Source organism: Oenanthe melanoleuca, chromosome 12 (assembly GCF_029582105.1).
Source record: "Oenanthe melanoleuca isolate GR-GAL-2019-014 chromosome 12, OMel1.0, whole genome shotgun sequence".
NCBI classification, from domain to species: domain Eukaryota; kingdom Metazoa; phylum Chordata; class Aves; order Passeriformes; family Muscicapidae; genus Oenanthe; species Oenanthe melanoleuca.
The window spans coordinates 17,193,949-17,218,767 of NC_079346.1; the positions used below are offsets into that span (position 1 = coordinate 17,193,949).

A 24,819-nucleotide genomic window follows, 5' to 3' on the forward strand; every position below is an offset into this window, starting at 1 on the left:
GTGGTGGTCTGACCAGTGTGTGCAGAACTGTCCTTCCCCTTCCGCAGCCCCTGCCTCGGCTTAAACCCATCGCTTGTTTTTCCTGCGGGTTTATGAGTTACAAACTTTTATATTCTGACTTCATTCTCTGCATAACAGTTTTGCAGAGCCCCTGATTGATTCGGTGAGGGTGGTTCTTTGGAGCCGTGCCCAGGATCCTTGTGAGTGTTGTGCCTGCAGTGAGTCACTGCTCCCCATCTCGGGGTGCCCTGTAGGGCTCTGGACGGGCTCACCCTGTCCCCAGCACACCCACAGCACCCAGAGGATGTCAGCTCATCACCTCTGCAGCTGCTCAGTCATCTGGCTAGGAACAAAATGAAGATTTTAAAATGCTGCTCAGTCAAATGGAAAGTTTTTTGGGTTTTTTTTTCACTGGAGCAATGAAGCAAGTGGGTTTCTCTCCGTGCCAGGTTCGGTCTGTGGCTCCAGCTCTTGAGGCAATTTAACTCTTCAGAAAGGTTGCACTGAAGAAAGGGAGGACAAAGGCTGTGTTTTAACATTTTACATTCAAATTAGTATTCTTGCACTTTGAGAAAGACTTAATGTTTTAGCAGACATTAGGAGCTGAAAACAGTGACTCCATAGGACATTATGTTTGGAAAATTGGATGTTAATTAAAAGGCACTGTAGCAATGAACTGCTGCATGAATCACTGATTGTTTTTACAGGTCTTGCTCAAAAAAATGAGGATGATCTATACTTACATGTATAAGGCAGTAATTTATGTGGTTATAATGTTTTACTGCAGAACTGTACTTGGCAAATTCTAAAATAATAGCACTGGCAAACTTTAAAAAGCTGCAATATAAAATCAACGCCTGTACTGTTTAGCTTTGTTTTGGCAAGGCATGGGAAGGGAATTGAGGATGCCACTTCCATACAATTAGCAGACAGTGTGATCTAGCAGCACAGTGACTTTTTTTGCATTAATGTATAGAAAGGTAACTCCCAGAAATGCTCATTTTTATGAATCCCTGCATGTGTTCTGTGGCATACAGGAGAAAGAGGTAAAGGTGAAGAAAATAGCTTTTTGTTCCCTTGCATATTGTCATCTAAATCAAAAGTAACAAGCTCTGAAATTCGTGAGGCTCTGCATGTCACAAAAGATTTGCAGTTTATTTCCAGCCTTTGGCAATTTGTACTTTTAAGTGTTTCCAAGATGAAGTGTAACATCACTTGATTTAAGGGACATTTTCCTTTTACCTCTAGGCCAAGGCTAACCTATTCCAAGGTCAAGTGAAAGGAATTTGATGAATAAGTGGTGATTTTGGGTGGTTCACATCCCCAAAGTTCTCAGAGAGGGAATTAAGAGTTATTGGCTGGTCAGCTGGCTGGTCTCTGGCTGAAACACAGAGAAAAGGAGGTGGATTTGCATCCCACTTGCATAAGTGACTAAAATCTGCAGTGGAAGCCCAAGCCCCTTAGCTGATATGAATTTTCCTCAGTTTCCACCAACTAATCAGAAATCAGAGCTGCAGTGGAAATTTCATTCTGCTGCCTGCCCAGACTAATGTGTGTTTAATGTTTTGGCTTCAGCCTGGAATGGGCTCTCACACTCGACTGAGCAGTGCAGCACTGCCAATAATAGATAATTATTAGGGGCACCACAGCCACCCAAGGTGATTGGCAGTGTGAAATGGTGAGAACACGTTGTTGCCAAAACTGATGACTGCCAATTACAGTTGTGTGATTTAGAGGCTGAAATAACCTGCCTTTTCCATTCTGCTGGGAATATGGCTGGATCTCTGACTCTGTCTATTAAATGGAACAGGGAAATTTGGTTTTATTGACAGAGAATTCAGCGCGTGAAGTGGAAATTGAGTTATTGTAACAGATCAAAGCAGAGGACGTTGCTCAAACTTATTAAAAAGACAGGCAAAAACATGACAAGGAAAATTCTCCAGCAGAAAACATGTTTTCCTTTCTACTTGTGCTTTCACTCTGTGAGCCCCAGCCACAAACTGCTTTTTACTGCAAGTGCTCTCTCTGTTGGAGCCACTAGTGTTAATAAAAATGAATGAGGTCTCCATTTGGGATGAAGTTTGTCCTGATCACTTGTGGTTTTTTAGCCACCTCTAAAGGCAAAGACATTTCCTGCTTCTGCAGCTGCCTTTCAAATGAGTGAGCTGAGCTCTTCAGATAAGCACAGTTATTGCAACCCATAACCAAGAGGTCAGGAATCTATTAATGCTAATTGTGCTCCTTGCCACCATGAACCCAACCTGAGAGATCTAGAAACAGGAGGTTGCTTTTCTCCATCCCTTTGAATAAGCCAAAAGTTTGGGGGTTTTTTAACAAATGAAATGCAACAAAATGTGTGTAAATGTGCTAAAAATGTGTTTTTAAAGGGAAATATATTGTATCTCAAGGGAGAGTTGGAATCTAAACCAGATGCTCAAGAGACCAAAGCACTCACCCTTGTTTTCTCTCAGTCCTTGGGTCACTGAATGCATGTTGGCCCTGTTCTTTTATGGTATTTCATTAAAAATGAACATTTAACCCTTTGAAGAAACAGGCAGCGTTCTCAGGGAGTTTTGTTGGCTTTACTTTAGTTTGTATCCTGCCCTCTACATTGTTGTTTTTTTTTTTCTTCGCTGCTGCAGCACCATGGTAATGAAATACATAAAAATAGTGCTCCCTCTTCCAGCTTTCACACAGCAGAGTAACTCAATTTCATGATGGAATTTGTCATGTTGATGCCTTGTTACTTTGGTGATTCTTTTTTCCCTCATAAAAATGGTCAGTTTTGAACAGGAAGCAGACTTTGCTTATGCTGCCTGTTTTATACAGAGTCTAAAGATACAGGAGGTTGTTGTGGTTTTTTTGGTTTTTCCTCTGCTGGCTCCTTGAAACATCTCTCCCTTCTCTCAGCTGTCCCAGTGAATTACACATCAAAACTTCCTACAAGTTGTCCAGCATTCTCTTGAGATCTATCTAACTTTTCTGTATTTAATTACTTTGGGGTTTTAAAATGTGACCTAAAGTCCTCTGTATTATGACCACAGACTTTATGGGGTTGTGTGAGGAAAGAGCTCCTTCTAGTGACTGGAGAGCTGCTTCAGAAACCACAGCCTGCATCAAATACCAATATCTGGGGTTTTTCATTCCATTTCCATAGTTCCAAATGTGCTTTCATTTTACTAGTAAAATAATAGATTGACTTGCTTTCGCACATTTGATATTGTTTAACAAGTTTCAGATTATCTTTGCTATCAAAATATCATATCAATAATATTTTTAAAAATTATGTCACTACGGTTAAAGAGATTATTTAAGTGCAACGTATCAAGATGTCGCCGTAATTGTTCCACAGATTTTCAAGAATTTAAAGTTGTCTCAAAAAAAAAAAAAAAAAGAGGTTTTAGTATAAAGGAGATGTTAGTTTTTAAGGTTTTAGTATAAAGGAGATGTTAGTTTTTAATCTGTTTCAATATAATTTTTCTTCCAGGAGAGAAACTTGGATTCTGTAGTTATATGTATATTCAGCTGAAAATTCACGCGTGATGCATGAAGGAAAGGGGAGCACTGCAGTAGGTGTTGTAAAGAGTCAGTCATGCTTGCTCTGAGTTTTGTGGTGGCAAATGGTGCTGGTTAAATGCCTGCAGGGAGATGATTTCTCTCTGCAGGTCACTGTGCTCCTGGTCCTGCACAAGGAGCAGAAGAAGGTTCCCAGTAGCTCAGCGCGGGCATTTCTGAGGAAAAACGAACCCGCAGCGCGGAGTTTTCCTGGGAAACCCCAAATCCTGCTTTTCCCCCCAGGACTCTCCCCTGAAGGCCGTGCAGATGCTGTGGGTGAACCTGATCATGGACACGTTCGCCTCGCTGGCGCTGGCCACGGAGCCGCCGACCGAGGCGCTGCTGCTGCGCAAACCCTACGGCCGCAACAAGCCGCTCATCTCCCGCACCATGATGAAGAACATCCTGGGCCACGCCGTCTACCAGCTCACCCTCATCTTCACCCTGCTCTTTGTCGGTGAGAGCCCGCCCAGGCTCGCTGCTGGGCTCACAGGCAGCTGGGCCGTGCGGCCAAAGTGTCAAAAAAGCTTTAAATGCAACCAATTAACGCGCGTTAGTCGCTTTCGTTATCCTGGGTGGGAGCAGGGCAGAAGTCACTTTCCAAATATTGTCACCTCAGGCCTCACTGAGATTTTTTCTCTTCATAGAATACAGGTTTGGGCTTTGGCAGACCTGTAAACTTTGGCAAAAGATTATATCAATGCCCCTGAAATAGGAGTATCCACCTGTGGGATACTGGTGAAAGCAGCCTTGGGTTTTCTCAGCTGCTCAAGGAAAACGTAAGAGAAAGGAATGATAATAATGATAATGCACCTGCAGAGTGTGTGAGAGACGTGATTGTTTCCACAAAAGCATTTTTACCAGGGTGTCACCTCTCTTGCACCAATGAAATCAATTCTATCCTTGCTACCACTAACTACTCTATATAAGTGTAGTGTTTCTTTAAATAAAGGGATTTTTGCTTCTCCATGGCATGAAGAGCCTTTGCTGCTATATCCTTTCCCTGCTCTCATAGCCCAAATCCAACATCCACCCTGCTGCTTCTATACTGAAATTCCATTGTGAGACTTGTCATGGTGAGGAGTGACATAAAAACAAATTTTAAAAACCCACAGAACAAACCACAGTAAAAATCAAAATCCATTTTACCCAGAGCAAAGAGTTGTCCACAGTCCAGAAATAATGTTGATCTTAAGTGGTATGGAAAGTAAGTAATCAGCATTAAGTGATACAAATAACACTCTGCTTTGACATTTAATTTCTGGAATGGATATTAAAAGGGGGCAAGAAGTCTAATTTATTGGATTACTGGATTCTTCTTCAGGCCTTGCTGGCAACGGATGCTTTTTATAGGTTGTATTTTGGAGAGGGGAGGGAGGGAGCAGAAATGTTTCTTGCTGCAGGGAATAGTGGGAGCTAATAATAGATTTTGTTGCTCCACAATAATAACTGAACCCTCTCAAAGGACAGATGATTTTTTCAGTTGGGTATTGTCTTCTTGTCACTTTGTAGTTGCTGTTAAATCACATGTGTTGTCTTTCAGGTTGTTTTTCTTTTCCCCCTTATATACAGACTTTCAGATAAGCTGCAAATGTAAATTTATAATTTTTAGGTGGTTTTTGAGCTCCATTGTGAAAGCCCTGTCCACTTTATGGCCATCTGGGCTTAGCTGGGATGCTCAGAGGAGATTCACAGTGGAATTAAACCAAAAGAATTGCCAGGTTTCTGAAGAGAGGTGGTCTCTAACATTGTTAGATTTACAGGGAATTTTGAGACTATCTGCATTAGGAAATTGGCATTTCAGGTTCTCTGAAACAGGTGAAGAAACTCCTGGTAATTCATGCGATATGAATCTTGGAACAAGAATTTCTGTGAACTTTATGGAGAGTTAGAATGGCTCTTTGATGAGTTTTATGGTTTAAAATCCTTTATACTGAGCCAGATGAAAAGCAAACCAGGCTTTCCCCTCTATTCCAATTGCTCCTGTGTGTCTTTGGAAGACTCCTACATACTTGGAAGAACACATCCCAGAGAATTTTCTGATAAGCCTTGGAAATATCATTTTCCTTTCTAAACCCCACAAGGCTCAACTTTGCAGTGACATGATGTGCAAAACTCAGTGCTTCAATAATAAAATTTCAAATTAATGAGAATCATTTCTATTTTGATCAAATAATAATTCATTTCTTTTTTAGGAGGTTTCTTCAGAGACCAGCAAATCAAGTTTTTATCTGTTTTTTTTTTTTTTTTTTTAGAAATACATTGTGTTTGAACATACAGTAAATGTTTTTGAGACATCAGAAATCCAAAATTCACAGGCTGGTCCTGTCACTATGGAATAAAAAAAAAAATCTTTAATTTTTCAAAACTCACCATATTTTCATAGTTACTTATCATGGGTTGTATCTTGCTTTTTGATTGGTCAGATCAACAAGTGAAAGCCAAATTATCAAACTAAACAGCAGTGCCAGCTGCTGATCAACCCCAAATCTATTTAAAACCACGAATGTTTGTGGTTTTTGTCATTGATATCTCTCAATGCTTGGCAGAAGTTACTGGACTAGTAAATGGGTAAATCCTAATGAAGAGGGGTGGCTTCCAACCACTGCAGAAAATTCAAACACACTGGCAATGACCTTAAGATTTTGTTGCACCTGAAAGAATTGAGTGCTTGCAGTAATTCCTGGCTGGGTAGATAAGAGTAGGACTGACAATATCAGTGCAGGTGAAGAGTTAAGCTTCTTGCTCACTTGAGATGTGTTTTGCTCATTGGTGCAAGAGAAGTTTTACCTAGAAATGTGTTAAAGCAGAGCAGAGAAGGCAACAGGCTAAAGAAATCAAGGGGAATATAAATTGGTTTGATTCGTTCCAGAGGAAAATTTAATTTTTTGTCTTACACCTAGGTGAGAAAATGTTTAAGATTGACAGTGGGAGGAACGCCCCGCTTCACTCTCCTCCTTCTGAGCACTACACCATCATCTTCAACACCTTTGTCATGATGCAGCTCTTCAACGAGATCAACGCCCGCAAAATCCACGGCGAGAGGAACGTCTTCGACGGCATCTTCAGAAATCCCATTTTCTGCACCATTGTCCTGGGCACATTCGCCATTCAGGTAATGCTCTGGGCAGGAATCTCATCCTGGAGAGGCTCCCTGGGCCAGAGTTCAAGTTTTAATAAAAGCCCTTCAAGGGATGCACCTTGGGCAGTGCAAGAACCCAAAGGTGGCTACACCCAAGATGGACTAAAGAGTCATGAGTTCTCACACTTTTATAAGTTTTGGCCCTTTTCCATCTTGTCTAATTCCAGCTCCAGGTTCTGCAGTCCCACCCTCCCAGATTTCTCTGCTGTTTGCACTTTTTGGGGCTGAAGCTGCAGCGGTGTCCTTGGTTCTGGGGCTGGAAAAGGATTTTTGTCTGACTGAGCTTTGAGGAGAGCTTGCTAACACTTTATATGGAGTTCACAGTCACACTCTAATGCAGTACAGAGTCTGGAAAACATTAAAACTAAAACTTAAGGCATCAAAGCAGTTACTGTTCATCAGAAATCCACCCTAAGTTGTTTGGGGCTTTTCTTCTCTGTGCTGCAGGAGACCCATTTAATAGCAAACCACCTGGTTTAATGTATTTTCTCAATCAATACAAGTGTTAATAATGGAAAATGTTATGTAGCCATACTAATAAACAGAAATTTTGATCCTTATAACTAGGTTAATTCTTAAATTAATCTTAGCATGTGCAGTAATAACAGCCATCATTGATATTGTAACTAGTTTTTAAAGAAGAAATTATTTAATAGCATACCAACAAAGCATTTTACAATTATTTATTACTCCTTGAAAAGACAAATTTACCTTCAAATCGCTGATGGTGAACAGTTCTGTTCAATGCCACTGCCAATGCTGCTCAGTATTCCCAGCAATAATGCCCCTGGATTGTGATTCCTCTCTTGAATTTGCTTCCCCATCACAAGTGAACATAATCACAATAACACATTTTTTCCCAAGTTTTTCTTCTGTAACAATTACTTCTGCTCCTTCATACATTTTTTTTCTGGCATCCATCCTGTACTTGATATTATTTGATACTATCATTTAGAAATCTATTTTTATCTTGTTATTATTGCTCAGCTCTGCAGTGGCAGCTCACTATTGGCACTTTTCACTTGAGAGGAGGGAAGAGCAGTTTGAACTTGGGCTACAGTGATCTGAAAAGGGAAACTCTTCAATAAACTCAATATTGGAGGAAGGGCAGCAGTGATTGAGCAGAACTTCACAGTGATGGCCTTTAACAGCTAATTCAAAATCATGAGTTTAAAACTTGGGCAATTTAAATCTCTGGATGTGATTTCAAAGTCCCTGATTTTGCAGCAGCAATATTAACAAGAAATATCAATACTATCTGATTTTCAGTTAGCAAAACCTGCTCAGTCTGCTCAGATTGTGTGTGTTGTTATCCCCCTTCCTCCAACAGATCTGGAGTTTTCTGTGCCCTCTGTCTCTCTATGATGCACATGTGTAAATACACAATAATATGTTACTCAGAGGGAAAAGTCTCTCTAGCAATGGGCATTCCAAAATAACCTGGATCAAGGTCAATAAATCCCCAGCCTAGAATGCTCAGGAGCTGGGAGAGCACATGGGGACTGTCCTGTTCTCTTTCTTCCTGACTATTCTTATCTGACCACTGTTAAATATGAGGCTGAGGAACTTTAGTCTGAACTGGTGTGGCTTTTTCTCATATTTAATTAGGGATGCAGAAGTCTGTGGGGTTTGATGGGGTTTTTTGGGGACCAAAATTCTGCAGTGTTTTGGGTTTTTTTAAATCTGGTTTTGTTTTTTTTTTAGTTTTGTTGCCTTTTCCCCTTGAAAAACTGACCCCTTTTCCTCCCTGTTTCTCTTTGTAGATAGTAATTGTCCAGTTTGGAGGAAAGCCATTCAGCTGCTCTCCCCTGCAGCTGGACCAGTGGATGTGGTGTGTATTTATTGGATTAGGAGAGCTGGTCTGGGGTCAGGTAAGCATTCAGGAAGCTGCACATTCCAATATTGTTAATATTCCTGTTATTTCCTTGTGCTCTCTGAGAGCTTCAAGGAGAGATTTATTAGTAAGGATAATTTATCCCTTTGTTCCTTTGGGTTGTTTTTTTAATTTTCATATCTTTCCTTTCTAGCAGGCTGTGCTATCACCAGGGCCATCTTCAGTTAGGTTTTCTTTGTGAAAGATGTTGAGTCACAACTTTAGTCCTTTAGTCACAAAAAAATGCAGCAAATCAAATGCACTGTGACCTTCCCTGGGACAGAATTCCTCCTGTAGGATGTGGCAAAGTTTTGGAGCTGAAATGAAGTTCCAGTTCTAGGCCAACCAACTCATTCCCTTGCTGAAATTGCCATTCTGGCTACTTTTATAGGGAAAATTCCAGTGCCTTTAAAATATTCCTGCAGTGATTCTCCATCCACCTAATTCTGTGTGTGAAGGATGGAAAAGGGAGTGAAATTTTTTTTTTTTTTTGCCTTCAATAGTTGTAGAAAATGGCAGTTAAATTAACAAGTCCTTTTCAATTTCTGCTATATCCTCTGTCATCATTGGCTAATGGATAATTATATATTATAATTAATTACATATTGATGAAGAAACAAATGCCAGTGAGATGATATTAAATAAATTGGGATTAACTATCTGGAAGTGATATACAGACACAATCAGTATTGTTAACATTCTACATTATTCATATTCTATATACATTCTATTATTCTTTTATGTGCAAACACAGGTTGCAAAGTTATTAATATTTTTTCACCTCTGAATGCATTGAGAGGGTATTTAAGTTGTTGCCACCTGGTGCAGTAAAGAAAAATGTGAAGTTACATTTTTTTCTCTCAGATGTAAAGAGATTTGTAGATCCAGAGTTTGCCTCAATGAAGAGTCAAGAAATTGCCCACTGCAGTTGAGTTCTGCTGGAACTGCAGTGAATAAATGCTTGCTCTCAAATCTGATTATTTGTTCTCTTCTGGGGGAAAAATTAACTTTTTTTTGACAGTTTGGCCTCATTTTTCCTTAGAAATAAGCTCAGAACTGCTTTTAATGCATCTCTGGCTGAAAACCACCACGATTAGAGGATTCTGCTGTAATTATTACTTGAGGTTGGGATTTGATTTAAGGCCTTGCCAGGAGGAAGACCTAAAATCAGTTTGATAATCTCAGAAAGGAATTATTTTTTGGGTGTTTTTCCAACTCTTGGGAAAATATACCAACTTTTGGAGAAAGGGGAAGTCAAGCAGGGAGAGGGAGAAGAATCCAGAGTGTTTTATTCAGCTGTGAAAATTTCCCACAGCCTTTGACCAATTTTTTGGCTTCTAAATTTTGTTAACTGTGGCTTCTACATAACCATCAAGAACTAATACTAATATCAACATGTTTTTTTTGCTTTATTTGCCCCAGATTTATTGTGAGACCTTAGACATTAAATTAAAACTGGTATTGGGACACCTCCACAGTTTTATCACTGAGAAGAAAGCAAATACAGAGGGGGAAAAGATCTGTCTTGTGGTCAATATTTAGTGACCAGAAGATAAAAAAGGACTCTAAAGCTGATCAATTATTTCCATATTTATATGATTTACAGTCTGTAAAGGCTTTTCTTCATGGAGCTCTTCAGTGAGAGAGAATTCTTTTCCTTTAGCAGTGATGTTTCTCTTCTGTCTCAGCCTTTTCTCTGCTGCTGTGACTCATTCTCATTCAGCACAAAACAAATCTGTTATTCTTAATTTTTTTTAATCCACATCCTGAACCCTCTGTTCTTGTGAGCCATGGAAAGCAATCAAGATTTCTAGATTTTGGTGTCAGAGCAGGCACTTCTGAAAGGAATGTAAGGAGCAGTTTCCAGGAAGTCACTTTGAGATACTTTGAGGGACAGTTTTCTAGCAGCTCCCATCTCCTCTGAAATCCAAGCCTTTCTGAAGTCTTTCATATCCCATTCCCAGAATTACTGATCACTTATTAAAACTGTGATCATTTTTCTGGGAATAATATTTAGTTCTTTAATCTGAATTATTGAGTCTGTGCCCTCCACTGGGTGGGTGGCAGGCACAGAAAATTAATGAATAATCAAAAAAGCCATGGAAACACCTTAAGAAAAGAATTAGAGCAGAGTCTCATCAGCTTGGCTGAGGTGCTGCAAGACAGGAACATTCTGTCACACACAGTCCTGACCCAATACAGTTATTTTTATTAATATTGGCTTAAAAATCCTTTATCACCATCATTTTTATCAGATCCCAGAGTTTCTAGTAGTTTCTCTGTAGTTTTTCTGTAGTTTGAAAGGGAGGCTGAAGGACTTTCAGTAAGTATTTAATTGATGAGAATTTACCCTTTCTTTTTATCTCCTCTTCTGTCTTTGCTCATGTCACACCATTCATTTTCCATTTGCACCTTGTATTTCAACCCCCCTTTAAAAAGGTTTTATAATAGTGTAGAAACTGTATTTTCTTTTTCTTCAATCTCTCTTTAAAAACATTGTACTAAAACTGTATCATGAAGCTCAAGGAGACCCTCAGCAGACTCAAAGGTTTGCTTTCACCCTGAAAATATCCAGAATCTTTCTATGTGTCTTCACTGCATCCATTCCAGTTTACCAAAAAAAAAAAAAAAAAATCTCTCCTCACCAATTTTCCTGCAGCTGTTTTGGTTTTCTCTTCATTTTTCACACATCTGAGCTTCACAGTTGTGGTTGCTCATTGCTGAAATGAAGTCAAAAAAGAAAATTGCAGCAGTTTTTTGCTAAGTGGGTCTAATAATTTGCTTTGTAGGAGATTTACTTGAAGCATTCAGTATGTTCCAGGTCATGTCTGGTTTAAATTGTCATGATTTGCTCCTGGTTTTATGCAAGGAATTGGAACAAAGAGAAAATCACTGCCCAACAGAGTAACACTGAAATGGATTTAAAGTAATTGTCCAGCTACAGTATCTGCAATTTTTAAAGATTATTCTCCTCTAATAATTGCTTCCAAGGACCACTTGGGTGGACAAAAAAAAATAAGAAGAGGGGTTAAGTTAATCAGAATTTATTGTAGTAAGGACACAGAGTGTGAGAGAGCCCTATGAGAAATCTGACAGCCAGATCCACACCTTTCAGAAAACTCAGTTTTGATAAATGCCAGAAAAGCATTCCAGCTGCTGGAACAAAGGGAAGCTGAATCCATGAACCAAGGGAGTGTGAGAAGATTTATCAGCATGAGATACAATGAATTTTCACCTCCCATTACCATAAGTTATTACAAATACCCAAACTCTAATTGCAGAGCTCCCAATCTGGTTGTCTTTACATAATTACATTAAAATATTTCCATCTTGTTTTATCTTCCATTTGTTTTATTGATAAGACTTTTCCCAGCCTTGAACCTGCTCCACACTGTGGTTTAGTGGTGCTGATTGTTTACACAGTAAATTAAATATTTTTGGGACTAAAATGGAGTTGTCCAAATGCAAAGTGCTCACCTGGATAGATCTTACTAAAATATGATTGCTCTTTTGTAATTAGCAGATTGTTATGCTGTTGCTCTTGAATGAAGCTTATGTTTTCAGTATTTTTTTATAATTTTAGGTCATTGCAACCATCCCAACAAGTAGGCTAAAGTTTTTAAAGGAGGCAGGGAGGCTCACTGAGAAGGAGGAGGTCCCTGAGGAAGAACTCAATGAAGATGTTGAAGAAATAGATCATGCAGAGAGAGAACTCCGACGTGGACAAATCCTCTGGTTCCGAGGCCTCAACAGAATCCAAACCCAGGTATGCTAAAAATAAATGCCCACAAGGTCTAAAAACACCCAAAGAAATGATTTATGTGAGATCAAGGCAAGACATCATTAACAGGAAAACCACAGAGTGTTTGTGGGTGTGGAGGATGGCACTGGTTAATTGTTCTTGAAGGAAAAAGATGAAAAACCAACTAGGGGAACTGAGCAAAGGGGGTGTGTGCAGCAGAAGAGATAAACTGAAAAGCTATAAAATGCTAAAATGCAAAAGCAGGAATCTGTGATTTGAGAATACCATGACTGGATGTTCTTTTTCTCCTAGAGTGATGACAGCTCATAAGATTGTGCTGCTTGGCCAACATCAGCTTGCAGAGTGTTCTGAAAGCTTTCTAAAATGTATTGTTTGATTTGCTAAAAAAAAAAAAAAAAAAAAAAAAAAAGCATTGTTGCTGCCATTGCTGCACTAACAGAATAATTGAAATTGAGTCTGAAGTATGACGTGCAATGTGATTAAAAAAAATAAATCTGCTCAGTTCTGGCACTGCCACGCATCAATCACGATTAAAAGGGATTGATTTTCTTTCCTATTAGGTAATGAAAAATGTGGTTCTGGATTTTAGTAGGAATTAAGCAGCCATTAAATATTGAGGTGTAAGAGTTGGCTATTAGGAACGATTCCTGAGCAATATCTCTCCCCAGCTTTTGCCAAACACAAAAATCCACGGCATTTTTTAATATACCAGACCTGTGCACTGCATCATGGTGCTAAATATAGTGCAGGTTAAGGAGCTGTGAAATTTATCCTGGAGTGCTGAAGAAAATCATGTGAAGTATTTTGCCTTTTCCATCACAGTGAAGTGTTTCATTGCACTCAGGTGTGCTCTGCTTGATCTTTCTAAGATCAAGTATTTCTGCCAGCTTGCAGCAGAGAACAGATCTCACCACATCAGATGTGCGTGTTTTACATGAGCCTGACAAGAAAAAGAGGTGAATAATTAAGAAAAAGATCTTTTTTTCTTGAAAGAATCTTCTAAAGAACATTTTTGTCTCAGAAGATTTTGGGTTTTGCCTTCATCCAAGATAAACAGCACATTCTGCTTTTTCACATCTGCAAATTGATACTTTTTTTTTGGGGGGGGGGGAGATGCAGCCATGAATTTATACAAAAAAATAATGGAATGAAGTCAAATTAGGGCAGTGAGGTCTCTTGGCTGCATCTGCAGAGCATCAATAAAGAGGGTGGAAACTGGTGGTAGAGAGATGAAGAGCTGGGAATTCCCAGGGCTCTGTGGTAAGTGATTAAATACGGATCTTCAGCTTCCAGTGTGTCTTGACTCCATTGAGTCAAGAGCACTCATCACTAGAGAAAATTCAAATTTCAGAGGTGCCCAGGTGCTGGTGACCTTCAGGGCAAGATGACCTCTAAATGTGCATTCTTTTCTCCCTGGTGGCTGTAGGAGGAGTGTTGCCTGTTGGCACTTCTGTCAGGATGTCTTTCTGGTTGGGGTGAGTGTAAACAACTTCAAGCCACACAAAGCAAATTACATCCTTGCAGTTCTCTTTGTAGTCTGAGAGGTAGCTTTTAGTTCTGCATCTCTTTGTCCACTTAATTCACAGAGAAATGATTCTTTTACACTGCTTAAACCCAAATGAACAATAATTATATCTCTTTGCTAACATCCATCTTGGTTTCCTTTCTGCTCTTAGTTGTAGAAGCACCTCATGTAGGTTGTCTCCCTCCTTTCTGCCAAGAGGCCTCTGTGATTTTTCTTCTTGTTTTATTGACTCAATGACTTTTTTTTCCTCCCATCCATTTCACATCTGTGGAATGATAATGAAGAAAAAAAAAAAGAAAAAGAAAATGGGGTAACAGATTCCAAATCAATGCCCAGGTGTGCAGTGGAGAGTGATGGATTTAGGTCAAATTTAATCCCTGCTTTGGGATCTTTCCAGGTGAATTAATTCCCCTATAACACATTTCTCAGGAGGTCAGCAAAAGAAGAGCTCCTGGAAGAAGACTGGGGGGTCTTTAGCATCCCTGGGAGGATTTGCAGGAATCCTCTGCTGTGTAATGCACTCCTGGAGATGAGGAATAAGAAGGTAGAACATCATCCCCTCATTTTATATCTCTGATGGCAGACTAGGATGAAACTCTGGGTTCAGGACCAGATTGGTCATTCAATCCCAACACCACCAGTTTCCTCACTTGTGCTGTAAATTGGATTATTTGCCCTTATTTTCTCTCCATTCACTATTGGACAGATGGCCACAGCTGCCAGCAAAGCTCCACTGCTGAAGCAGAGAACCTCCAACAGGCTGGCTGTTGTTTGCAGATAACCAACACATCTTCCTTGGAGTGCTCCCACCTTAACCCATCCAAACTGACAAAACTTTGCAGTGTCAATGAGATTTTCTGCCTACACCCTCTCTCAGAGGAGGGATTTCCATCAGGATTTTTCTGTTTCTGTGAAGACATGCATAATTTTATTTGAAAGGAGGATATATGAAAAATGCACATAGCATAGAGACTGGCTATCAACTTCTGATGCTCTTTTTGGCATCCCTTTGTTCATTTAGATGTTTTGTTGTCTGATAAATATGCAATAGAGAATCTCTGAATGGAAGTGTTTCCTTCCTTCTCAGATGGCCACTGAGGGGTGAAGCTTCACAAATGGCTTATCTCAGATATGCAGGTTTGAGGAGAATCTGAAAGAGGTCTGAAGTTGCATAGACACAAAACTTTCTAACAGTTTTCTGCAAATTTTTTCCAAGTTTTTGCTGCTGTTCTCACAAATTCTTCATTCTGAAGGAAGACAAGACTGATCACACCCTCTTGGAAGGCTTAACAGCCTTTGGGAAGTTCATCAAGTTCACCTTCAGGCAAAACTGCATAATCTGAGGGAAAACCAGAAAAAATATGCATCTCACCTCTTTTGTATATTGAAAGTTTCTTTAGTTCCCTCATATTTGAGAATGGAAACGTTCTGAAGTGAGGAGATTCAAAAACTTCTCAAGCTTGTCAGGATTTTACACCCCCAGCCTGATTCTTTCCTCTTCTGCTTCATTCATCCTGAAATTCAGTTTGTTTTATCTGCATCAGGTGGGAAACAACTGCCTGAAGTGTTCTGAGAATAAAAGGAAAAGCTGAAAAAATAAAAAAAAACAGGTGAGAGGGTAACTGCTACTTGAAGACTGTTCCTCTTCAGATGCTAAAAACCACTCAGAGGTGCTGGATTGCATTTTTCACCCTTCATTTTTCTTGTAGAAAACATGAAAACTTTGCTCTTGAACCTTCAAGTGATCTTCTCTTGAACAATTCAAACCTTCCAGCAGCGAAAGTCATTGCTGTCAAGAAGTTCTGAAGTTGAGTAAAAAGCCAGCATCTCATTTTATGGCTTCCATGGAGCTTTTAATACAGAAAACATCATGTAAATGGAATGGAAACTGGTTTATTTCATACAGAAAGGTGGCTTTTTTTTTTTAATTTTATTTTTAGATTTATATCCTGCTTGGAGATTAGGGGAATGATACTTGGGTCTTACATCAATGACAACAGAAATGCTTCTAAAAATCTGTTCTGTGTTAAAAATCAGGGGAAGAAAATCTGTTCTGCCAGAACTATTCTGCTACTATCAGATTTTTAATTTTTTTTTTTTTTTAATTGCTAGTCACTGCTATTTTTATTAGCTGTGCACACCTAAAAAACTGGATCTTCTAGAGTAGGGAACTGAGAGAAAAATGAGACAAGTGTGAGAAATGTCAACCTTATGGATAAGCTTCAAATGTAGGACAATACTTTTTCTCTACCTGAAGGTCTATAATCAAAACATGATTGCATCCTATATTGTGTTGGAAAACTTAGGAATTTTTGTTTCCTTTCTCATCCTTAGCAGTTTGAATTGTTCAAAATAAATGCATTCCTTTGTCGTGAAAAGGTTCCATCTGAATTCAAAATGCAGCATTTCTTTCCAGGAGCTCTTTTCTTCTTTGTTATTTTCTGCTTGGAGAAGATAAACTTTTGGGCCAAGCTCTTCTCTTCTTTCTTGGCTTCAGGCAGAGCACAGCCCTGTATGTTCAGCTTTTAGGATTCTGGGGAGGTTGTCATCCCCCCACCAGGAATTATATCCATGAAAAGCTGGAGTTCCTTTCTTCAGGAGAAAAACAAATTGCATGGCTGTAATTCTTCTTCTCTGAAGAAACCATTAAAGAACTTCCCTCATCTTTTCCCTCCTGTGCCAAAGGCTTTCAGTTTGTTAGGAAAGCTTTTGCACATCTAGAAAGGCCCTTTGGCTGAGGCTTTATCACAGAAATACACACTTCATGCCCTCAGTGAGAGCCTTTCAAGTCTTTTTTGAATGGTCTCTTTTGAAGAGTGCTCTGCCACCTGGGTTACACCCTGGCAGCCCAAGATCTGTATTTAATTCTAATTTAATTTAATTTTGCAGAGCCTTTCAGGTGAGTATTTTTAATGTGCCACGTCCCCAGTGGTTTGAGCCATGTGGTTTTTCCATGACCCTGAGCTGAGGATCCCCTCATCCCTTATCCCACGTGCAAACTCACCTCACATTGTCCTTTGATTACGTGAGATTTGCACTGGACATGTAATTCTGCTGCCAAAACCAAAGCTCTCACATGCTGTGGGGATTGCCCTGGGTGTGCAGTGAAACCAGGGCTCAGACAGAACAAATCAGCCCCTTGGGCTCTGTGGAGGAAAATTCACTGTGGGAATTGCACAGCAGTAACCTGGGATCGTTTTTCCAGCTGGCTGTGGTTGATTATTCCCATAAAAACATGCAGGAAAATAAACAATGATGGCCAAAGACAAGATTAAGGGAGGGAAAACATCCATATTATTAAAGATGCAGCCCTACAAATTGGTTTATTCCCAAGTCTGACCACAGCAGAAAATCTTAAATTTATTCTAGTGCTTCCCAACTGGAAAATTTAGGAGGGTCTGCACCAAGATTTGTGTTGTTTAAATTGATAAAAATGCCACCAATTTACCTCTTTCTAGGAAATCTGCAGAAATGTGGGTTGCATGATCTGGTAACAGTGGGTTACTTCAAACAAGTAGTTGGCTGAATTCCTCCCGTGGATATTCTGCTGCTTTGTCTGTTGGGGTTGCACTGATGCAACAGAGAGGACATTTTGGGGTGTAGGGATCTGTGGGATTTACTCCTGCCAATCCCTGGCTTTCCCTCTGTACCCAAAAACCTGTTTTTAATTAATTTATACCGGTGCCAAAGGATGCCTTGGAATACTCAGCTCTGTTTTTAACTCCTCCTCTGTGGTGGGGAGTAAAAGGAAGATAGACCTGTCAAACAGGGAATATGAAAACAAGTAGAAAATTATCATGTTATTTGCTGCAACAGTCAATCCAGTTCCACGTCATTTTCCAAGTGCTTTCCAAGTATAAAGATAAAATATTAATATTTTTAAATCTCCAGCTATAAAACCCCAACATTCTTTATCACTATGCTAAATTTATACAAACTTTCATTACAGAAAAAGCTAAAACATTGGAAGAATTATTTTATCAAACTAGTGTACTGACAACCCTGGGTTTGTAGACAAAATGGAGTCATATATTGAATTTTAAAGTTTTTCTGTTTTGGTTGAGTGTCATCCCCGTCCCCCTTCCCCAGATTCCAACTGAGTGAATTTTTCTCCCCCTGGAGAGACATAACAGCATAATTTTAATCTCAGTAGGAAAAAAAGAGTGGAGATTAGTTATATCAAGTATTCCAGCAGATTTTGTTTACCTCTAAATAAAATGGTTTAAACTTTGATAAAACTGTTATTTCAAATTTTCTACTGTTTAAAGCGATGCAGCTCCACTGCCTCCTACGGAGCTGTCTCATTTTATCCAGACAGAAAATTCGAATAATTTCTAAAATCCTTGAGTAGGAACACCTTGATTCCAAGTGAAGTAGAAGCGTGTGCACGGTTGATTTGTTGTTTTTCATGATTATTCCTGTCAGTTATGCAACTGTATCCATACTTTAAGCAACTTGTCTCGTTCTTTCCTCCATTACAGATCGAAGTAGTCAATACTTTCAAGAGTGGCACTTCCTTTCAGGGGGCTCTCAGGAGACAGTCCTCCGTCACAAGCCAGACCCAGGATGTAACCAATATTTCTAGCCCTAGTCACGTATCGTTATCCAATGCTCTTTCCTCTCCTACCAGCACCTCTGCTGCTGCGGCTGGGCGTGAGTGTGAATTCTTACTGCACCCGACCCTCAGAGATGCCAACTTAGCCAGAGGCGCTGCAGACCCAGCTCCTCTGCCCTGCTCCCACTCTAGCCAGCCCCCAAACCCGTGACAGGATTACTCTGTGTACAGTAGATGCTGCGATTCTCCCCCCACTCTCCAACCTGCCTCTGCTGGCTCTGGGTCAGAGATGGAGGGAGTTCGGCAAAGAAAAAGGTCAAGGAGAATCCTTCTCCCAGGATAATACAAGGGCTCATTCCTGAAGGGCTCCAGGGGAAATGAGGGACAGCAAAGCAGCGGCAGGAATTTAAAACCTCGGGTGAGGGGCGGGGAAATGAGCTGAGCCAATGGGATTGCACCAGAGGGGAGGAGCTAAGGGGGCTGAACCAACTTCGCAGAACCTCGGGGGAGTGCAGAACAAACCATTGTCCCCAGTGCAATGCACAGCGGTAACAATGCAGTCACAGCAGTGCAATACAACATCTCCCCTTTTTTGTTTAACAAATCTAAAAGAAAGGCACCGGACTCCCCAGGAGCTGCTTTCTCTAACTCTCTTTGCTAACTCACAGTGAGGACAGGAATTTATTTTAATTGTGAGGAGATTTTGATGCTATTTGGGGGCCCTCTGTCAGGTTTTCCCAGTCTCATTTGGTATATTTTCTACTGTTTATAAAATGCATAAATGATTCTGGAGCTTCTAGTATAAATTATTCTAGAGCTTTAATGATTTTTAATGATTCTAGAGCTTTTCAAATATCAGATCATTCAACCAAAAAGACTCTGTAACTTTTCCAGGAAAGACATAGAAAAGAAGGAACAAGAAACAGGGAATCTGGTTTATGATGCCAGGCTTAAACTTTAAATGAAAGATGAAATACCTATTTAAGTTTCTCTCGTTTAGTTTTAGATTTATTGTCTCTTATTTAGATTTATTCTCTCTATCTTATTTAGATTTAGATTTAGATTTATTCTGTCTTATTTAGATGTATTATCTCTGTCTTATTTAGATTTATTATCTCTAAATTCACTGGCAGGTAAGCATTGAAGCAGGAGGGACCTAGACAAGTTAAAGGACAGTGTTGAAACAAAATTGGTGTGTTAACAAATTCCTTAGAAGAAACAGATTTCTGAATCCTAAAATCCTGACAGGGTTTGGTTTTAATTGCAAAATATCCAGTGAAGAGGTACTGAAGTGAATGAAAAATCTTTGAGGCAGCTGATAAGAAAGGGCTCCTTCAGTAGCAGAAAAATTCCTCAGAAAAATTGCTCAGAAAGATTTAACTCTGTTTTTAGATTTTTATTTATTCAGGACTGCGAGTAGCTATTTTTTATTTCAGCATTAAAAGAATATTTAAATGTGTAGAACTCAGCTTACAAGCTTGTCACACACTTCAGAAGATAATTGGGTATATTCCTTATAAAAATTTTAGTAGTTGGCCAAACAGAGAAGAAACTCTTTTGTCTGTCTGGCCAGCAGAGACAGGGAAGGCAAACAGAGATGGACATAAAATTCCAGAACTCCTGCAGAAAAAAGAAAGCTTGACCTTTCCATTCTGTTAGAGTGCAAATCCCCTCAGTATTTGCACACCAAACATTCAGACAGGAGTTTTATACCAGCAATTAAAATCTTATCAAACAATCACAAAATAGTCTCAGAAGTATTTCTCCATCAGACAGATCTCTGAAGGGATTTTTTTTGCTTTTTTCATGTCTGGTTGGTTGGTTGGTTGGTTTTTAAAGTGTTTTCATGCAGCAGCAGAGCACAGCACCAGAAGTTTTGTTGGATCTAGAGGACAGACTTCATTTTTTCTAAAGCTGTTTTGGTGCCAACATTAGCAATTTCTTCTTGGAGATTTTTCTGTATTTTCCTATTTTTGTGTTGGGAAGTTTGGGCACCCCAACAGCCCCAGCTATTCCAGGGCAGCAGCAGGACGAGGGGAAGTGAAGTCTTGGAGGTTCCTGAGCCCAGTTCCTTCATTTCCACACTAGCAGGGCACAAAACCCCAAAATCCCAAAGCAGCCTTTCCTCCAGGGAATGATTCCTGGGGTAGAATTTCTCCATTTGAGCAGGAAACTGGGAGCAGCTCGTTGTGCTGTGGTAAATGTTTCCTTAACGTGCTGTAGCCAGCACTCTGGGAGGAAAGGTCTAATAAAATTTAAATAGACCATTTATCTTCCCTCTCCACTCTCCACTGCAGCAAAGCAACAAGAATTGGATGTTCTTGTGTCTTGACAAGGGCCTCACTTGTTTATGGGCTGAAGTTAATTAATAGGAGAAGGGAGAATCTGCTCCAGCCTTTGTCACCTTTCATTTGGAGAAATACAACAGGTGTCCAGAGCTCCTCGTGGTTATAGCCATGTTTCTTCAGTGGCTATAAAATATTTTATTTTATATTAAAAAATATATAAAAATTTATAAAATAAAATATATATATATATTTTTAATAAAATAAAAGACAGGTGATTGATTTGTTAAACTTCCCAGAGATAAGGATCTCTGTGGCAGAAGGCAGTTAGAGATTGGGATTTTAAAGAGGTTGTTCTGGACTTGGTGCTTTATCATCAGAGCAGAATGTCTGCTGGTAGTAAATCAGAAATTATAACACTTAGGGAAAGTTTTAATTTATTCATACAGACACAAATTTATAAATGGCAGTGAAAAAAACCCACCAGGTAAAACCCTCATGGGTTTTATTTTTAAATGGGGTATTTACAGTGGGTTGCTCATATTCAAGAACCTGGAAAACTTTTCCTAATCCAAATTTCGTAGAAATGAGGGACGTTTTTTGTGAATTGGCATTTTTTTTGAGGAAAGCCCAGTTGCAAAATGCTCACCTAGGGCTCTTTTCAGCTCTGTGCTTGAAATGTGTGTGGGCACACGGGACTGGCTGCTCTCCTCTGAGCTGCTCAGAATGGCCCAAACCCATTTTCTTCTTCCTATGGGGTGGAAGGGAATAATGGGATAATTGTACTTCTGATTTTGAAGTCTTTCCCAATCTTCAGGATTGTTAAAAATACATGTAAATATATTATGGGAAGTATGAAGTGAAAACCTTGAGAGTATAGGAAGGAAAACAGGGTTTAGTTCTTGAAACTTGCTCAGGATGTTGCAACAACTGGGATATTTCAGTTTCATTTTGTGTGCCCAAATTGGAGAGGGTCTGGTATCAATAAATACTTAATTAAAAAAATAGGGATCACATGATGCTCTGTTGATATCTCAGTCTAATTTAACAGCCATTTATGAAGCTCTTTGCTAATTGTGTTGCTTTTTAATATAAAGTTCATTGTGACACCTTACCAATCTATGAGATGTCTCCTGCAGGTTTATAGTAACATCTTGGATTTTTTTTTTTAATTGAATGGTTTTTCTAGTATTTTTGGGCAAATTAATGTTTGGTTCAGAGCTCAGTGCTTGCTTAAAGAGAAATCTGAATGTGGAATGCATCCACCCCTACAGTGGTTTATGAAACAGCTTAGCAAGTTATTACCTGTAATTAGCAGCTATTTACAAATATGGCCCATTCAGAGGTGTGGAAATCCTTAATTAAAAGCAGAGAATATTTAATACAATGCTAAAGTTTCCCTAGTGAGTCATCAGGGTGTTTTTACCAATAACAAATTACAAATTTCTGGATGTCACCACTGATGGGTAACAGGAAGGTTGGGAGTCCCTTACCTATTTTGAAAGACATTACAGCTTTAAATAAATAGAGCAAAAATTCCTGCAAATTGAAACCTGGCATTTTGTATATTCTGATAAAATTAGGAAATCAGTTTAAATGCACAGCAAATATGTGCACCTGTTTAACATGCAAACCTTTAAGCTGCAGAAAATGAAAATATGGGGAACTTAAGCAAGGTGGTCTCAGATCTTCTCAGGCACAGATTTTCACACACAAATTTCTATCATTTGAAAGCTTTGCAGAGTTAAGGGTGGGTTCAGGTAGGACCTTGGTGGATTTGTGTTTTATATTCAATTCTTTCTATGCTTTTTTTTGGGGGGGAAAACCCAGAACCTTGGGGCAGTGGAACATCTTTTTTTCTTTTTGAAGCTCAGAATTAGTGACACCAAAAATTACTTAGTGCTTAAAACTGAGTATGTGATTAAAGCTTTTACCACTAGATTTTTTTAGTTAGGTGGAGGGTGAGAATATCTTACTGTACACAAAGTAACCAAGTCTTTATCCCACTCTGTGTATTCCTGGTTCTCACATGTTTGTGTTAGCAATAGATAACCCCTGAAAAAGAGCACTGTTTCAGATTCTCCAAGACACACATTTAATATTCCTTTTTACTTGCTCCTCCTCTCATTCTCATGTGGAGCTCATGCTCTTCCCAAGTGGAAGCAGTCAGGAACTGCAGGTCCCTTTAAAAAATCTCTCTTAAAATATTCTAATTTTCAAGTTTAGAGAGCATTGGGGAAACAACAAACCAATCCCCAGCAAAAGGAGACCTCCCAGAGTTCTTTTTTTGGTTTTTTTTGGTTCTGATGAGAACTGTCTTGTCAGAGGTTTTTAGAAGTCAATACTTAATGGAATCACTTGGAACTTTTTACTACATAAACCTCAGCAACAGTGACCCCCGTGTATGGTGAGACAGGAGAAAATGCAGAGTCACAACTCCAAATTTTCTAGTAGCAGTTCCAACCTTACCAGTCAATCACCAAATGGTCTCAGAGGTATTTGTCCATCATACAGATCTCAGGAGGATTTTTTGGGTTATTTTTTGACTGGTTGATTGGTTGTTTGGTTTTTAAGAAATGTCTCCATGCAGGAGCAGAGCACAGCACCCTTAAATCTGGATTTGTGCTCTGCCTCCATTCCTGCATTCCTCCATTCCTCCATTCCACAGCCTTCAGAATTTGGGATTCATTTACACAGCAAGAAAACCTTTCCCATTCCCCTTGTAATTAAAGAACCCTTGCAGTTTCTGAGATGTGCCCAGATGTGTAGGGACAGTGTTGGGCATTCAGCACTGGCTGGGGGTGGCAGGAGGACAGGAATTGTCATTTATTTACAGGCTGAGGTGCCACCCTGGGCTTTGCTGTGGGCTGGCACGAGGCCACCAGCACCTGCAAATTGTGTCACACCAACGTGTGTGAGATCATCTCAAAGATTTCATTTAAACAGCTTTTAAATATTTACATATTTAATTTTCTATGGAGGAAATAATTCAGAATTCAGAGCTGAAACTTGAGGTAAAGTTTTGTTTGGATGGAATTTTTTCATGAAGACAAATGGGAACAAATTTCTTTTAAAGAAATCATCTATTTGAATAAATGTTAAGGCAGAGATTGCTGCCCAATATTGATCTGCATTCAGATTACAGACCAAGCCCAGTGGGCATTTTCTGCACAGGAAGGTGTAGCCATCAACAAGCAGAGCTTAAACCCACAGCTAAAATCATGTTTATAAAAGTTGCACCATGGAACCAGAGGCTGGGGTTCCATACTAAAGCCTAGGACTTTCCTCTGGCTGTAACCAAGGTTTGACAAAACCCTCCTGGAGCATGCAAAAAATCAAAATCAAAATAATCTCCTCCCTGAAGGGTAATTAAGCAGATTTAGAGCCCAAATATAAACCCAATCTCTCAAGTGGAGATGCCATGGCAGGAAGGGTTAGATCCTAAAGCACAAACAGGTTCTTTTAGAGGCTTGTGTGATTTATTTAAATTGGATACAAAAATGTCAAACTCCATAATTTTGCAGTGATCCTGCTGTGGAAAGTGGAAGCTCTGCACAGGCTCTGCTCATTTACTCTGAAATACAGTGAAATTCAGCCCTGCCAGCCTTTTGTGGAATGAGAATCAGGCCTGTGTGGGTGCTCTGCTTTCCTTGCTGCCCGTGGTTTGAATCTTGAGCAGCACTTGCAGGATTTGCTGCATCTTTATGTGGGAAGAGAGTAGCACAGATAATGTTATGTATCTGTTTCACTCGTTGAAGCAGAAAACTAGAAATTCTAATTTTTATACTTTTTTTAAACTTCATATTTGAATTTGCCCAACTTCTGCATCCTGTTCCCCAGAACATGCGAGGCACAACATTTCCAGGTGACCTCAATTCATGTGGAGACCTAATCTGATTTTACTCACCTAAAACTGGGAGGATTCAAAAAGAAATACCAATATACTAAAGATGTTTTCTATTTCAAAGCTTTCCATTTGCAATAGTCCTTTACCTTTGTAGTTTAGTCTTGACCTAGAATAGTCTCAGTTGCACCTAAGAGTTGGCATCTCTTTGCAAAATTGACCTCTTGTTTACAATTTTATACTAATCACCTTACTGACCTTTCAGTATTGAATTTAT

General features: G+C 39.4%; 1 protein-coding gene across 22 annotated transcripts in view; it reads left to right on the forward strand.

Annotated features, from left to right (window-relative positions):
* Positions 1–24,819, forward strand: part of ATP2B2 (ATPase plasma membrane Ca2+ transporting 2) — a 375,734-nt gene that overhangs the window by 344,397 nt on the left and 6,518 nt on the right. For 14 of the 22 annotated variants that reach the window (XM_056501190.1, XM_056501187.1, XM_056501180.1 and 11 more), the window contains 4 exons: positions 3,799–4,012; positions 6,459–6,670; positions 8,461–8,568; positions 12,154–12,336. In XM_056501190.1, coding sequence (XP_056357165.1) covers positions 3,799–4,012; positions 6,459–6,670; positions 8,461–8,568; positions 12,154–12,336 — 717 coding nt within the window. Of the gene's footprint in view, positions 1–3,798; positions 4,013–6,458; positions 6,671–8,460; positions 8,569–12,153; positions 12,337–18,339; positions 18,512–24,819 lie in introns of all 22 variants that reach the window. The other 8 variants (XM_056501182.1, XM_056501192.1, XM_056501198.1 and 5 more) reach the window with 2 other exon arrangements.